The sequence below is a fragment of the Erythrolamprus reginae genome, chromosome 2 (genome assembly GCF_031021105.1).
Source record: "Erythrolamprus reginae isolate rEryReg1 chromosome 2, rEryReg1.hap1, whole genome shotgun sequence".
Lineage (NCBI taxonomy): Eukaryota > Metazoa > Chordata > Lepidosauria > Squamata > Dipsadidae > Erythrolamprus > Erythrolamprus reginae.
The window spans coordinates 121,101,082-121,119,550 of NC_091951.1; the positions used below are offsets into that span (position 1 = coordinate 121,101,082).

The window sequence follows — 18,469 nt, forward strand, 5'->3', positions numbered from 1 at the left end:
CTCCCAGATCCAAAAGGGCCTAAAACCCAAAACCACTTAGCTTTAACAGGTTCAGTTGAAGCTTGCCATTTCCCATCCAAACCCCACAATCATTTGTATGTAGTTATTTATGTTTTGTTGGCTATTATTTCTGGACCTTGTTTCCATGGCAATTAAAATAGTTCCTGGCCATCTTCTCTATGGCATACTTTCATGTATTTGAATCCCAAGATAACTTCTTTCAGTTTTTTTCTCCAATGTATTCTAAGTTCTTTTAGTTTGTCCTCTCTCTGTATTAATTTTCTTGCCCTCCTCTGAACTTATTCTAACTTGTCAATCTTTTTGGAAATGCAATACCCAGAATTATTCACTATGTTCTAGGTGTGATAGATAAAAGGGGAATAACAACTTCAAATATTTTTAATACAATGCTTCTTTTATTATAGCCCATTAGCCCTTCTACAACTGGCTGATGCACATCTTGCTATTCATGAAACACCTACTAAATGGCAAGTTACCATAATTGTAAAATGATAACATAAAAAACTTTTGAATCAATAATGATGCATTTTTACATCCATCTAACAAAATAATTCTTAACAACTTCCTTAGAGGCTCACTATTTCTATTATGTTCTAGATAATATTATATGGATGTATGTGTGTATTTTTCGGTGGCAGTTTTGTTTATCTTCAGAATTTAACTGTAAGAGGAACCTTCATATATCAATCCTTCCTTTGTGACAATTACAATGCATATTAATTTTCTTCTTTTTTTGCTTTCTTCCGATATGTTTCATTCCCGTACAGAAAAATGAGGGTAAATTTCAAACACAGCAGGAAAGAAGGATTGTGTCCACTGTTGCTTAATATTCATATTGGTGGGAACATCCATCCTGCTTTCAACATGTTTAATAAAAGAGAGGAAAAAGTGTAGGGAAGCAGCAGGTAGTTGGCACACTTTTTGGGTCCATTAGCCAGCTGTCCAACAGCCGTTCAAATGGTTAGACCATCTCACTGCTGAAAGAAATTAAAAATGGCCCAATAGAACTGCTGTGTTTGGTAAATCATCATAAAAGTGCAGCTTGGAAAGCTGTATGTTGAAACAATATCTCTATTTCCCCAGAACATAATTTTATTTAATCAAAACATAAGCAATTTGAAATTCAAATATTTATTTAAGCATCACCCAGATCTCCATTTGATGTTGATAACATTTATTTAATGCAATTAATTTTCTAGTTCTGGGTGGATACACTAACTACCCCTTGGTACTTCAGCTACTTGATATACCAATAGTGAACAAATATATAGATTATATGTAGGTATGTCAATGCTTTTCATAAGCCTGATATCCTCACTAGTCTACAAAGAATTTAAAGACCCATTAGAATCTTATGACCTTGAAGTCTATATCTTTTTATCAAATACATTTCACACTTCAAGCAGACTGTTTAGTTATACTTAACAGGAGGCCTCAAGTTAATCTTCTATTTCATCCAACTGGACTTCAAATGAATTAATTAAATACTATCACTGAAAAAGTTTTACACTACAAAAATGGTTTGCCATTCTGTATTCAGATAGATACTATTAAAAAACCCTAAGCATTTACAAATTTAGGTACCCTGAAATGTTTTGCAATGGTTCACCTTTTAAGGGCTGTACTGACAGTCCAAAATATATTAATACTGTAGCATTTGTGTATGTTTATGATTTTATACTATAGCAGAATCAATATTTTTTAAAAACTAAATTCTTATTCTTAGATAGTCATATAGTATAAATTCACATCATCTCTTAATTTTTTCAGTTTCCATGAAATATATTCTGTCAAAAAAAAGTATGCATATTAAAATACAGGAAAAGCTTATTCCTTTGGGCTAATAAGCTTTTCCTTAAAACTAAAGATTTGGGACCTATTTTTCAAACGGATGGTTTCTTATAAATATTTACAACTTTGAAATCAGAGAACAACTACACAGTGATACATTTTTCAAAATAATATTTCTTTCTCCTTGGCCGTTCTGGAGCACATACTGTTCAAATTATGTCATTCCATGTATGACACTTAGAGGAGACTGCAAATCTTTCTCTTCTCTTCAACAATATTTTCTTCATTAAAACAACCCATAGGGTTAACTTCAGTAAAATCCAAGGCTGGAAATAAGGATGTAGTTGCTATGTATCAACTTAAATATATGAAGACTTTAGTTCCTGGGGGGGGGGGGGAAGAAGCAATAAATATCTTATAAAAATATTAACTACAAAGCAATCAAGAGTCATTTATTCTCTTTCCTAGAGCCACTGGATGGATGGATTGATTGATTGATTGAATTTCTATTTTGCATTAGCCAACTTCAGAACAACTCATTTAAATATACCTGGGAGAGAGTTAGATACTATTATCTGTCTGTCTGTCTGTCTGTCTGTCTGTCTGTCTGTCTGTCTCTCTCTCTCTCTCTCTCTCTGTATAGAAACATAGAAACATAGAAACATAGAAGACTGATGGCAGAAAAAGACCTCATGGTCCATCTAGTCTGCCCTTATACTATTTCCTGTATTTTATCTTACAATGGATATATGTTTATCCCAGGCATGTTTAAATTCAGTTACTGTGGATTTACCAACCACGTCTGCTGGAAGTTTGTTCCAAGCATCTACTACTCTTTCAGTGAAATAATATTTTCTCATGTTGCTTCTGATCTTTCCCCCAACTAACTTCAGATTGTGTCCCCTTGTTCTTGTGTTCACTTTCCTATTAAAAACACTTCCCTCCTGAACCTTATTTAACCCTTTAACATATTTAAATGTATGTGTGTGAGAGTACACGTACATACTGTTTAGAAAACAATTCTATAGCAACAGACATAAAAGACTATTTATTTGGCAAAATCTGTTATTACAATTTAACCAAATGTTTCAAGTACTATTCAAGGCAGAAGCAAAGCCTAGTATGGCTTTATTAAGACCTTAGAACAAGAAGCATCCTCATGCATGGGAACACTAAGGAAGCATCACTCTTGCTTTTTGTGGCTGCCTCAGGCTAACTCTACAATATGAATCATAAAAAACTTGTGAAAGTTCTTGTATAAGCAAGTATTAGATTATTCATATAAGCTCAGAATCAAATCGATTATAAAATCTTTTAACTTTCTTGGTTAACTATTGCATTGAATAAAACAGTTCATCTGCACACTCACATTTTTCATTATAAAACAGGCCCTCCAAACTGGTCATGCAGAATCCTCTCCATGATTGTAATACTCTGTAAAAAACATCACAGACTAGATCACTTTGAAATCTATATATTTTACAAATAACCCTATGCATATTCAAGTGTCAACCCAAATCTCTTGCTAATACAATTAGAGTCACCTCTTGGAATACGACTGCATGGAAACACAAGTTTCATTGATAAACTGCTAACCTTCAGGATAAGATCAAAAGAGTCCTAAGGGTTGTAGTCAAACAACAGGGCATTCTATAATTCTATCCATAATATACGATTTTGGAAAAGTTGCTCTCAAGTAAAAATCTACATAGAAAACTAGGAAACAAAACAATTTGCATGTTCCTAAATAAGTTTCTCTTGTACATTCTTAACATTTTGTGAATAAACTGCTGGCTTTGAGCTAGTAATTCTGAATGTATTTCTGCTCATAACCTGCAAATATTTCAGGAGGTGGGGTGACAATATGAGTGTGTGTATACATATACTGTACATACATACATATATATACATACACACACATATATATATACATACTCACATATACATATATGTATCTGGAAGCTAGAGCTTTATCTTGTTGCAATTTGCACCAGCATACTTATCAGAATTTGTTAGTTTGATTCTAGTATTTACTGTATTCTGTTTCTTTTCAGATATGGATGTCAGTGGCGGTAGTTCAGGGCCCCACACTAATTGGGATCTTTTTGTTCTCTGTTAAAGGAGAAATATCTGTATATATAACAAAGAACTGGCAGCAGTACACCATCAGTACACCATCAAATCTTCTTTTCATAATAGAATTTGGAAGTTATGTTTACCGTGCGAACTTTGGATCAGTTACAAACCAATAACCCAAATGATCCACATTTTAAAAATTCAGGATGGCTTGCAAAATGCTTCTTTATAAACTTTAAATATTGGAACTTGCAGCTCCTTTTTCTGTTTTCATCATCTCCACAGGAAGTGAGAACTGACTAATACAGCTCATCCATCTAAATTAAGTTTGCCACCATTTACTAAATACAGCACGAACTGACAAATGTGAGAACTCTTGAGTTTTGCACTAGGAATCTTAACATGTTATTTATTGAATCAATTATGTTCACAGTGTGAAAAATACTTTTCCTTTCTTCCTCATACCATTGCTGCTTCTAATATAGGAGTTAGGAAAGAAGAGGGGGGAAAGGAATATATAAATGACTAATGATCAATTGCAAGTAATATATGATTTAAAGAATGGTACTGCCCAATAAATAATATTTTTTACAATTCAGGTTCAAAATTTATCATTCCTTCCTTTAGTTGTTCTGTATTTTTGTGCACCATTTTAATCATAATATTATTTAAATATACATAGTGATACCATCTTTCAGCATTTAATCTTTACATCTAGCAATTACTTTTAATATATTATATAAAAATACATATAATGATATTTCCTCTTGATCTTGTTTCTATCTCTATTCTAGCTCTCAATAAAGCCAATCTTATATTAAACAGCATTCCCTTTCTAACCATGATCTGTTGTCTATTTTACTACAATGGTACCTCTACTTATGAACTTAATTCGTTCCATGACCAGGTTCATAAGTAGAAAAGTTCATAAGTAGAAACAATTTTCCCCATAGGAATGAATGTAAAAGCAAATAATGCATGCAAACCCATCCTAAAAGTTGTCATTTTGCCTTGCCCCGCTGGGAATCCCTGCCTCCAGACTTCCGTTGCCACCCGAAGCCCCCCTTCTTGTGCTACTGGGATTCTCCTGAGCCTTCCCTCACTGGGAATCCCTGCCTCCAGATTTACGTTGCTACCTGAAGTGCCCGTTCTTGTGCTGCTGGGATTCCCAGCAGCACAAGAGTTCCTGAGCCTCAGGAGAATCCCAGCAGCACAAGAACGGGCACTTTGGGTGGCAACAGAAGTCCGCAGGCGGGGCATCCCAGCGAGGGAAGGCTCAGGGGAATCCCAACAGCACAAGAAGGGGTGCTTCAGCTGGCAACAGAAGTCTGCAGGCAGGGCATCCCAGCAGCAACGGCTCGGGTTCGTAAGGTGAAAATGGCTTGGAAGTAGAGGCAAAAAAATCTTAAACACTGGGTTCGTATCTCAAAAAGTTCGTCAGTAGAGGCGTTCGTAAGTAGAGGTACCACTGTATTTCAATTCTTATTCTTTTACCTGTCTCTCAAACTCCTCCCTTGGGTCTTTGTCTCTTTCTATATCAGTGATAATGAACTTATAGCATGGGTGCCACAGGTGGCACACGGAGTGATGTCTGCTTTTTACCCTCTGCCAGCTCTAGGGAAGCCTTTGGGGCCTGGGGAGGGTGAAACATGAACCTACTGGGCCTACCAGAAGTGGTGAAACAGGCTGTTTCCAGCCTCCAGAGGGCCTCGGGGGGGGGGCAGCTGTTTTACCCTCTCCAGGCATTGAATTATGGGTTTGATAGCCTGCGTGGACGCTTTTTTGGCACCTGAGGAAAAAAGGTTTGCCATCACTGGTCTATATCTTTCCTATTTAACCCAAACATTTCTTTCATCTCTACTATATTTTGCTGCTATACCTCCAAAGGATCTGCCGAAGCCTCTATCTTCTCTTCAAAAATATCTTTCCTTTTATCCAATCCCATTTTTTGATCTCTGAATATATATTGTCCCTTATTTGATCCATAAGTCTTTATTGTCTTATTCTTCTCTTCTTGTTTTATTTGTTGATTTATTTATTGATTTATCTATCTCTTCCCCTGGTCTTTCTGTAATCTCCTCTATTTCCTTGTTTTATTATCTTTATTCACCGTCCCTTATTGAACATTTTCTTATTTCCCCACAATGTCATGCATTAAGTCTTTTATTTTCCTGTGGTTCTTTATAAACATTAGACCTAATTCTGTACCAGTCTTCTGTACCAATACTTTTTGACACATTTTAATGTAAAACAACTAGAATATTGCATGTAACAGAAGAAAGCACATTAGATTTCAAGAACCTAGGAATTATATTTAAAAAATAAAGCACTTACCCTTCTGACTCCTTGATTTAAAAAGGATTTTGCAAAAATCTCCAGTAAACAATTCAGCAAGCCAGTCCCTTTTACTGTTATATTTCCTTTCAGAACATACTCTGTCCTAAGAAATAAAAATGTAACTGAATTGGACCATTGTCTACAATGCCTAGAATGCATGTAGTAAGATCACCCAATTGCCTTCATGCATAAGACTAGAAAAGTCCACTAATAAAGAATCCACTCACTCACATTTGCTAAAGACAAAAAGAATGAGTCAAATATACAAATAGAAAAAGGCTTCATATATTTTCGTTGTCATGCAAATTCCAGAACAATGTGTTAAACTGTTCTTAGATAAAAAATAAAAAATAATGAGGTCAAAGCTTAGAAAATGTTCAAAATCATCTTTTCAAGATCACTTATCACATACTATAAAATTGTGGGGAGTTTGACTGTGTTTTTATTTCTAGTTCATTAAAATTCTGCATCTTCCTTACGTCATCAAAATATGCCTGTATGATGCAAATATAATATATAACATACAATATAAGTGCTATAGTGTTTTAGAATAAATATGTAAATATGTAATATATTCTGTTTTAAAATTCATTAAAGTGTTTTATTAATGAAAATGTTGAGAACATTTGCTCTAAATTAGCCCTACAAATAGGGATGCATATAATATGGGTTGCAATGTTTTACTGTAGTAATGTGACAACACTGTTTTCTCTAATGGCATTTAATAATCATGTCTTGAATACATGTGTGAACCAAAGAAACTACAGATAACCATTTCCCTCTTCCCCAAAACTTATCAGTAATTATCACTTTCAAAGCTGGAAGAACTAAAATATCCATATAAAAAAAGAAAACTATCAAATTTCACCATTCCTAATTGAAAAGCAACAAGGCTGTAATCCACTGTTTATCTTCCTCAGAAGAAATCTGACTGAATATTGTTAATTTTTCTTTTTAAAAAGCTTGCACTGGTAATTATGAAAGGCACGTCCAGATTATATCTATTGATATATCATCAATTTGTTTGATTAACTTGACAGCACCAAACTATCTGTGCTACTTATTCAATTTTAAACTAGACTATTAAGATTAAGAGGAAAAATAAAGAGAGAAGTAGCTTTACTTTGCCAGATTGCTAAGCAACAGACTGCTTTAGATATTTGATAGTGATATAATCGTAACTATTAGTGATGGCCGAACCCAACGGTGTTCCGTTTGGCGAGCTCGGACGAACTTCACGCAAAGTTCGGCCGAACCCGAACAGTCTGTGGCGTCAAAGCTCCGCCCCCGGAATCCCATCATTTTTTATTTATACGGATTATTTATTTATTTTTATTTCTACGAAAAAGGACGCCACAGTGGCGCCGCAAGCAAAGGGAGGTCCTTTCATGTAAAAATTTTAAAAAAAATTACATGAAAAGACCTCCCTTTGCTTGCGGCGCTGCAAGCAAAAGGAGATGGGGAATCCCACGAAGAGATTCCGGGGGAGCAGCTTTGATGTCACGTATACCAGCAGGTTGCTAAGGACGCCAAGGTGATCACTTCCTGGATTCCATCCTCCCTCCATTATTCTAGTGCTGCCCCCAGAATCCAGGAAGTGATCATCTTGGCGTCCTTAGCAACCTGCCGGTATACGTGATGTCAAAGCTCCGCCCCCAGAATCTCTTCGTGGGATTCCCAAGCTCCTTTTGTGTCTGCCTCCCAGTCTCCCAACTGGCCGACAGCTCCCCGGTGTTCGCCTTCCTCCACCGCCACCGGCGCCCGGCTCCTCCTCCTCTTCTCAGTAGATGAGGGGGAGGTGGTGGGGCTTCGCAGCGCTCAGCACAAACGCCGAACCGGAGCACGAATTTTTTTTAAAAATCATGTTCAGGTTCGGTATGCTGAACTCCGCAAAATTTGGTATGGACCCGAATTGTGCAGATTCGGTTCGCCCAACAGTAGTAACTATGAATATCAGAAAGCAAAACATGTCTATAGTAAACATTCACAGTTATTTTGAGCCATGATTCTATAAATACCTCAGAAATATGCATGCATGATTGGAGAAGGTGGAGCTAGGCAAATTATTGTAAACACCCCCTCCCCTGTAATTGCTTTATTGCATTATAAAATGTGAAGATCACATTATGAAATAAAGATATGGTAATTGCTGGGGACAGTAGTTTTTATGCAACATAAACTAGAAATTGTTAGCATCCTGATATTTTAGATGAGTCAAACATACACTGTTTATGTTGTTGTGAGCCGCTCCGAGTCTTCAGAGAGGGGCGGCATGCAAATCTAATAAATTATTATTATTTAAAGATTTTAAAAAGTTTATGTCAATATTCAATACAATTTCTAAAACAGAAGTGGATATTTGATTTCCAACTTCCTCCTTTATCCTCTCAGAAAATATAAAGTTATTGTTCCTCAGCCCCATGTCCCCAGCATCAAAATTAAGGCTAATTCACAATTTCATTGCACTACACAGATATGCCTTTGAAATCAGAGTCGTGTGTAATATACTACAGAAAATTGCAGGAGGTACTACTGTAGACACAAATGTTTACAATAGCACTCTAAATGACAATGCAAAAATTTCTGGAGTGCACTTCTCATTCTTGACATTGTTTCCCTGAAGCTCCCAAAATTGGCAGGTACTTTGGTTACTGGCACAGCTGGTATAATTCAGAACCATTGACTGAACAAGGATTGGAATACACAAAAGAATGGCTGGCATGTTCATATTAACAAAGTATTTATTGCAGGAACAGCCAGTTTTTGTGCTGGTTACCATTTATATATGATTGTTGCACGTCCCTCTGTTGTTCTTTAATTTAATAGTGAAATATAGAAATCTGCAGCACCAAGGGGGGGGGGGGGAGTATTATATGGAAAAAAACCCCTTAGATACATTATAATAAATAAAGCTAAACTGACCAAAAAAAGAGAAACCAATAAATGCAGGTAGTGGGGAAGGGAAGATCTGTAGAATTAATTCACAATCAGATCAACACTTGATTGGCTTGATCTTTGTCCTCAGATCCTCTGACAAAAACACATTTTCAGAGACTTTGAGTGTTCCAGTAAATATGAAATAATATCTTCTGGAGATATATTTTCTGATATTTTTTTTATTTTTAAATCATAAGACATATACATGTTTCTTAATACCTGGACTCGATGATATTCCAAACCTAGTCCTTCAAATCCTTCATTCTACAATTCAGATACTATAATTAATGCTAACTTTCATCTTAACTTTCTAATTCCTTATAACATTGAATTGTTAGTTCATGTTCAAGTATCAGAACTCTTATGGATCCTTAAAAGGCTGCTACATCATCCAAGATGTACTATTCAGTTACATATACTGCTGTACAATTATAGGCAAGTCATTTTCAACACATAATATCGAGATATCTTTAAGACAATTGCTAGAAATCAAGGGATTTAAATTGTTGAATCCAATCACCCCAATAAAACATCATCCGTCATTTACAAATGAAGATATTCCTCAACATTAATTTCTCATGTGATTTAGAATGAAAAAGTAACCTCTTGCCCATTAATAACTGAACATGCCTGTATCTGAGAAGCTCAAAGATCTATGTATACCATCTGACAACATGAAAAGAAAATAGAACTGCATTTTAGAATTAGTGCTGCTCAATATACAGGCTCCACTGTTCACCAAATTTTGAAATATTTACCAATATAAATTTAACCGGTTAACATTTTTAGCATTCAGAGCTATTCCAATAGAAAACTAAATTATATTCCTTAACCCCTCTACTAGCAAGCAGAAATTAGATGAGCTTAGAAAACTTAGAGCTGCAACATTCAGTTTGACTTTTTAAACCCAAATGCTCCTCCTGGGGATTAGAATAGGATGTCTAGAAATCCTTTTTCTCCAGATCAAGGATCAAAGACTAATTTTCCACATATTTCAACATGAGATGCTTTGGGAAGTAGACAGCCAAGCTAACTTTGCCATTTTACCTCCTCGATTTCTATGATTATTGGGGAAAAACATATTTTGCAATGCACACTATGACAAAGAGGATCAGCAAGCTGTAAATTAAAAAGGAAGAAATGATCCTGCTATAATTTCAAACTGTATCTTTCAGGTATTGTCAAAAGCAATACTAGCATTCTTTAGCTAGGAAAATTCAAAGTGCTTCAACCTTTTTCAAGGTGCAATAGTCTTCAGTAATTCTGTGTTGACATTATAAGAACTTTATTCATTTGGTAAACATTGATTCTGGATACTTTCACACCATTTTTTTTCTTAGAATATCCAGCCCTCTTGCTTTCTGCTATCTTTTCTAATGAATTAATTTTTGTGAACTTCTCTCTTAAGTTACTTTATCAACAATGTTGCCATGCAAATATTTCATTTTTTTAATTTATTGCCAAAGGCTTTTGCCATTACTGGAATTTAAATATAGGAGCAGAAATGACTTAAGCTGGATGGAAAGACTTCAAAATAAACTAACTAGCCATGGCAAAGAACATTCAGTATCCATGAAGGTCTCTCTCCGACTAAGTCTTATTTAGACAACCCATGTCCTGTTGGGTCATTATTGCAGAGATATTCCTTACCTAAACACAGAAAGAGAATGTTCATTGTTGGGCAAAAAAGTCAGTGAGAATGGAGCAATTTCCAACCTCCTGCCAGCTCTTTATTGAATCCTAGTGAAAAATATAGCAGGGAGTATCAGAAGCCTGCCTGCCTGCCTGCCCGCCCGCCCGCCTGCCCGCCCGCCTGCCTGCCTGCAGGCCTGCCACAATTGATTTTAAACTCCCTGCTAGCTTCCCCAATGACTATGAAAAGTTGTCTGGCAGCAATGGAAATCACATGATAGCAGTTGACCATTATAATGTGGCTATGCTAAAGAAGCAGGGGTGGGCTACTGCCCGGATGCTGGGGAATACAGTGGGAGCATCCAATTTGCATTGAAAGATGTTGAAAGAAAATGCAGGATGTCCTGCATAAGCCACGCCCACAGTGTGGTAGTAAAAAAATTGGTAGCCCTTCACTGTAAAGAAGCCAGAAGTGGGCCAAATTTCAAGATGGGATTTGGGATCATTCTATAAATTAGTTCACCTGAAGTAAATTGGTTGAAAAAACTGTTGCCCTATGAGGCAGTTTTGCCAAATTGAAGGTTACAAACAAACATGAGTGACTGAGTGGTATATACAATAGATTCACTGTAGAAAATAATAGAAAAGTATTTTTCAAAGAATCTTTAAAATTAATTAAACAGAATGGCACAGTGTAAACTAACATACCAATAGCACTTAAGTAATGCTTCATAACGCTTTTATGGCCCTCTCTAAGCAGTATACAGAGTCAGCATATTGCCTCCAACAATCTGGGTCCTCAACATGGTTTGTTATTCAGGATCAATTGTAAAATAAAAAAATGAAATACACAAATAAAGTAAATATACATAAAGGGAGAAATTTAGATTTGTGAGCTTCCTGAAAGCACCTGCTTTACTACTGCATTGAAAAAAATAATAGATAAAACAGGTATGCTTTTTTATCTGATCCAGAGTGTTTTTCCTTTGTTTTATTGTCAATATAAACTAAAGAGATCAGCCTACATTTGGCTATAAGTGCTGTCCGAGGTTAACAGATGAGAAGACAAGGTTGACACTCAAATTGCAAATTGCAAGGTAAACTTGATGGATCATTCTCTGTCTTTACTTCCCATTGTTCATTAGCCTATGTGATTTTATCATCAGGGAACAAATGATTACTTAGTGGTTGGGAAGCTTCGAAGAAAATAATGCACCAGATTATAAAGAGCTGGTCCGTGATATGAAATAGCTAACAATATAACATGTCAATTTACTTTTTCATACAAGGGAATTTTTATTGAAGTCTATCAGCAGTCATGTCGCACAAGCTAGCTTTTGTTGACCATTCTGCTGAAACTTTTGATAATACTGTATATTCCCCCTTTCCAAATTAAATTCTGGGGCTACATCAGAGTTTACACAGAATCCTTAGAAATCCCTTTATTTTGAGGAACCATGGGTTCTGTTTATACAATCTACAAAAATGTTTGTCCTTTTCTCCTCTTGCTAGCTCAACTGGCACTTGAAAAGACATCCTGGCTACTGAAATGAAAATTCAGAATCATTGCCATTATCATTTGAAGCCCTGATTAATGTTAAGAGTCCAACAGGAATTAGAATATAGGTGTGTTTTAGCGAAAAACAAGTAAAAGATAAACCAATGCCCTTTACTGTTTCAATTATTTTAACTCAGGGTGAAAATCATATCAACCTAAATGCCCCTCTCACTTCAGAATAAGAAGCTGACCAATATACTTTTGTAATATATTCCCAACTGATTTGCTGTCTTTTTCATCCTCTACAACTCCAGTCTTTAAGTGAGCCACAAAAAGTTAACAAACGCTTTTAAATTATATTAGAACTTTTTAAGTTTTTTTCAGTCATTTTAATTGGATTCCAGATATATTGTTATGTTTCTTGATATGTTGTGAGCCACCTCGAGTCTGTGGAGAGGGGCGGCATACAAATCCAATTAATAAATGCAGACCAAGTTTTGAGGGCTGCTTTCACGTATACCGCCAGGCATGGGGGAGTTGAGACACCTTTCCCCCAGGCTTTTTTTTTTTAATACTTTGTTTTATGTTTGATATGAATGTGCTGTTTGGGTTTTTTAAATAATGATAGGGTTTTAACATTAGATTTGTTCCACTGCTATATTGTTTTTATTACTGTTGTGAGCCGCCCCAAGTCTTCGGAGAGGGGCGGCATACAAATCTAATAAATAAATAAATAAAATAAATAAATGAGCATCCCTCCGCCAGGAATTGCTGAGGGGACGGACACGCAAACTCACACAAAAGTTCACAAGCACTTTCTCCCCCGCCTCCAAACCCACCCACCCCCACCCTCAAAGGCAAAGGAGGAACAAGATTGACCACATTTTATGAGACAGCTGACAGGGAAGTACACACACCCAAGGGGCTTTGGAGCGGAACCGTTTTAAAATGATACTGAAATCAAGACTGAAATCAAATGCATGTCCTTCTCAGGCAACAGATTTAACCGAATTAATTCTAACCAACTGACTAAAAATATCCCTGCACCATAGGTGGGTCCCTCCTAATTCATACTGGTTTGCCCAAACTGGTAGCAACTCGCTGGTGATGTCAAGATGGCATCACAGAACAGTTTGGTCAGCGCCAGTCTGTGGGAACCACCATCTTTTTATTTATTTATTTTTTTTCTGATCATGTGGAGAAGCTAAGTTTCTGGCACTGTGCATAAAGTCACTATTTTATTTTTGGCTTGTTTAAAAAATATATTATTTTTTCCACATTTTTCAGTACAAGGCACTGGAGGAAGTGAACCAGCAACAAGGTAAGTTAGAATCCACAACTGCCCTGCACACAGCTTTCCATATATTCAAACCACAGAAAAATGAGTGCCAGTCCACATTGCTCATGTAGCACATTGCTCAAATAGCACCTTATTTGTGTGTGTCCATGTAATACAACTAAGTGACTATTATTTGCTGTACATTCTAATTATCTACTAAGTGTGTTTCTTGCGGAAAATGGAGCTCTTAAAAAAAATATGTCAAAAAATAGCCACATATCTTTTACTTCAACCAACATTAACTTTTTTATAAAACATTAACTTTGGGCCAGTTACTATTACACTACATTTTTATTTCATGGGCCTTTCTAATAAAAATTATTGCAGTGAGTCAGTTGTTTATAACATGCAAGACAATTTTTAAGTTTCACACAGTCTTCTTTTATATGACTATTGTCTGGATCCTCCTCCTGTTTTTATCAATGGTTCATTACTTTTGCTTATTTTTCCAGAACTGCAAAACAACTCAAAAATAAAACCAAGTTCATCTTCATTTGAAGAAATCTTTACTATTAAAGTATAATCATATTTTAGAAAATACACAGAGTTGTTATTTGTGAACAGTGGGAAATAATTATTTTAAATCAGCTGCAGGGATGGTAAAAGTTTTCTCTCTGGTTGAAGTATTATGAAATAGTATGCAAATAGTATAAGGGCAGACTAGATGGACCATGAGGTCTTTTTCTGCCGTCAATCTTCTATGTTTCTATGTTTCTAAGATTGGATCTTTCAGATTCTACATTATCTTCCCCACTTTTCCCTCTCCTAATGTTGCAAGTTCTGGTGTTTTGCAAATGTTGAAAAAGGGGATTTGTTGCATTTCTCCCTTCAAGGTGGGATGCCTGTCACTGAACTTAGGCTGATTAACCCCTCCTCTATAGCAGTCCTGGAATGCCAAAGGCCATAAGGTTAAAATTTACATCAGAGTCTTTTTATAAAAATATAAAAGGAGAAACAAATCAATACATTTTCAGAACCACATTCTTGCTTTAGTGATTTTAATAGGATGTTACTGTTGGTTTTATATTTGTCTGCCAATGTTGTTTCTTTTTCATTTATAACAGTTTTCCAAAAAATGATTATTAATAAAATGTTTATGGACAACTTCTTAGTGTGAAAAATGGTACAAAATATTGCAACCGATAAATCATGACAGCAGTATAAAGAATATAAAAGTGAGGCTTCAGAGTCAACCAGGTACCAGAAGGATCATTTTTATACTATCTTTTATGACTTTTATAGAGCTACATGACATCCTACCTATCAATTGAAAGCTGTTTGACAAACTAAAAGAGCATGTTAAAGTCTTAGAAGGGCCCCATATCAGTGTTTTCAATGCATCATAATATACATGCAGCCAGCAGTCCTTGGTTTGGTGGTTCATAAAATTACAGTCTTACTATATAACTAAGAACCATCATGGATGCCCAAGGTAAAATCTTCAGTTATTCCTATTGAAGGTGATACATGAAATGGAAATATAAATACCACTTTCTAAAAAATGAACCTACCATACCTTACCAATTTGGATTTGCAGAGCTTTCTCTGAAGACTGATTCTTCATTAAGGGTGGCATACTCTGTCCATGTAAGACAGTGAGTCTTCATAGACATAATTCTATCTTGCATATTAAGCCAGGACTCCTCTTCTAAGTAGACTTCTGATACTTTCAGGATACTAATCTGTCAAATATAACATTTATAATGGTCAATAAATGGAGTGAGGAAAAAAAGATCAGATTACGTATGTTAGTAAATAATTTCATTCTTTTAAAATCATTAATAGTTACATTAAGGCTAATATCTATCAGTAACATGTAACCACTGATACAACATTGACATTTGATAAACATGCAAGCTTTTATTAGTTATTTCCACTGCTTAGTAACTTGTTAAATGTTGCCATTTTAAAGCAAAGCATCAACTTAAAGTGTGGCATTTTATTTCTCTTTTAAGTCTACTTTAACATAGCAGTTCCAAAAGAAAGCATCAACTGTTTGTTCACAAGACAATACTCAAAATATTTGGGCTCATTTTTCATTCTCTTTGATACCTGTAAATTTTATGTTTTCCCATCTAGATGAGGCATGGAAAGAGTAAAAAGAAAATGTGGTAAAATTGAATTATTATATTTTCAATATGTAAGATTAAAATAGCACTTTAAAAATGGTATGGTACATAGCAGAACATACAATGTATCATAAATATTGTAATTTAATTTGAAAATTGAAGATATTAGAAGCTTAAAACAAGAATCATATTTCTATTTTGATTCTAGAACTAAGTTAACTATATTGTAAAATATTTTACTTTTATTATTTTACATAGAAACATAGAAGATTGACGGCAGAAAATGACCTCATGGTCCATTTAGTCCGCCCTTATACTATTTCCTGTATTTTATCTTAGGCTGGATATATGTTTATCCCAGGCATGTTTAAATTCAGTTACTGTGGATTTACCAACCACATCTGATGGAAGTTTGTTCCAAGCATCTACTACTCTTTCAGTAAAATAATATTTTCTCACGTTGCTTCTGATCTTTTCCCCAACTAACCTCAGATTGGGCCCCCTTGTTCTTTTGTTCTCTTTCCTATTGAAAACACTTCCCTCCTGAACTTGTTTAAACCTTTAACATATTTAAATGTTTTGACCATGTCCCCTCTTTCCCTTCTGTCCTCCAGGCTATACAGATTGAGTTCATTAAGTCTCTCCTGATAAGTTTTATGCTTAAGGCCTTCCATCATTTTTGTAAGCCCATCTTTGGACCTGTTCAATTTTATCAATATCTTTTTGTAGGTGAGGTCTCCAGAACTGAACACAGTATTCCAAATGTGGTCTCACCAGCACTCTATACAACGGGATCACAATCTCCCTCTTCATGCTTGTTATACCTCTAGCTATGCAGCCAAGCATTCTTCTTGCTTTCCCTACCGCCTGACTGCACTGTTCACCCATTTTGAGACTGTCAGAAAATTACAAATCCTCATTTTGCGATACGAACACTAGCTATCTCCTCTCTAAGACACAAAGTAAGACTTTAAATGTTGTCACCTGTAATTCAGAAAAATTAAACTAATGAATTTTGGACAAAAGCATAGTTTTGTCTCTATCATCGTTACAATGAATTTTAATGGATTGAATTTAGTTACCTTTCTTAAAATGTGAGGAATCACATTTTGGCATGTTGCGATCCTTCTCCGATATATGATTCCTGTACACAAGTCTGATAATAAAAGAACAAGTTTTCAGAATAACAAACAAAGTCAAACAATATCAGCAAGAAGGCTTGAAAGCCATAAAGGGATTTAGTTAATGTTTTCTGCTTTACGTACTCAAAGAATATTGCAGTATGTTAATCTAGGAAGGATTTTATGCCAACAACCCTACCTAGTAATATTGGAAAACTGATTTAAATCTACTGTGATGGTGATAACAATGCTAAATTCTTCTTTTTTTTTTAGAACTTCCTGGAATTGTCTTGAAATCATAGTACATTTTGGCAAATAGCAGGCAGGCAGTTAATTTTGGAGGCACTTGTGTTGCTAGTTACAAGCTTCAAGTATCTTCCTGGGTCAGCACTTCAGAGCAAAAACAGCTCATTCTTCTCACTCTGCATTCTAAACTACACCCTAAGAGCATAAACTACCTCTCTGCCATCTAGCAATGCCAATGTTTGAAGTCTAAAGCGATTTTCTTAGACAACAGACATTCATTTTGCTCTGAACTGAATCAGTGACAAGAGTAAAGCTCCTTTCTGAAATTTAAAGCACAGTCCCTTTCTCAAATTATAGGTATTGACCTACAATGCAAATGTGACTGGCTTCTAAAATCAATTTGCATTTTAATATTTAATGATTTCAGATTAAGTCCATAAGCTTCAGCAATATGTTAATTGATAACCTGGGTGGGCAAATAGCCTGGAGCAAGGCCATTACTTGCTCTTGAGAAAAGGCAACTCTGTCTGAAACCTTATCTGAATATTTCTTCCATGGAAACAGCATTCTGCAGTACATTTTAAATAGACATAGTGGCACTGTATACGGATTTCCCACTTGACATATTTACAGGGAGTCATATACTGATTATTTCCCAAAAGATATATATTAAATTATTAAGATTGCAAACCATGGTGAATACAAATTTTGAATATTTTGAAAAATAAATTGGTATCCCTTCTAACAGATTGTTTCTTTAAAAAAACAGCCAAAACAAAACATCTATGGCAACAGTTGGAAACTGAGTTGGTGGAATGACCAATCTTGATTCCAATTCCTCACAAAAGTAGTAACAAAAGTAGTAATTATTTACTCCCGACTAGTATTTGTATTAATAGATGCAGATCCTTTTAGTGTATGTTGTACTAGTAACTACAGGGGCTGGACAAAACAATGGAAACACCTTGAAAAACCATCAAAATGTATATTGGAATGAGATCCTTTTTTTCCTGATGACAAGACATTTCTACCTCTGTGTCCCCAATCTGACAGCCACAATGGATAAGGCAGGGAGTTTTAGTTGGGTTTTTTGGGGTGGGTGGGGATTGAGACAGTCATTTAGGGATAAGAAACAATAGATGAATAAATCTGTGGTTTTTAAAAAAAGACTAAGAACTTTTTTTAAAAGATGCTGTAGAGTTTGAGTAATAGAAAAAGAAATAATTGACACAGTCCACAGATGATATTGCTAAATTATTCTGAACCACAGAAATGAATCTCAGATCTAAGGTATGAATTATCCCTTTTGACAGCAACCACAGATCGTCGTGAGATTCACCTTTTACCTTAGAAAAATGGCTCACAGGAATTTTCTCCCAATCCTGAATTTGCTTATATGTCT

At 35.4% G+C, this 18,469-nt stretch overlaps 1 protein-coding gene across 3 annotated transcripts in view; it reads right to left on the reverse strand.

The window, feature by feature from the left end:
- Positions 1-396: 396 nt before the first annotated feature.
- LOC139160902 (PRELI domain-containing protein 2-like) overlaps positions 397-18,469 on the reverse strand; it is a 73,951-nt gene continuing 55,878 nt past the window's right edge. For all 3 annotated transcript variants that reach the window (XM_070739353.1, XM_070739355.1, XM_070739356.1), the window contains 5 exons: positions 16,783-16,856; positions 15,153-15,313; positions 6,223-6,328; positions 3,182-3,246; positions 397-2,195 (listed from right to left, as the gene is read on the reverse strand). In XM_070739353.1, coding sequence (XP_070595454.1) covers positions 3,190-3,246; positions 6,223-6,328; positions 15,153-15,313; positions 16,783-16,856 — 398 coding nt within the window. In that variant the 3' untranslated portion in view covers positions 397-2,195; positions 3,182-3,189. The remainder of the gene's footprint in view (positions 2,196-3,181; positions 3,247-6,222; positions 6,329-15,152; positions 15,314-16,782; positions 16,857-18,469) is intronic.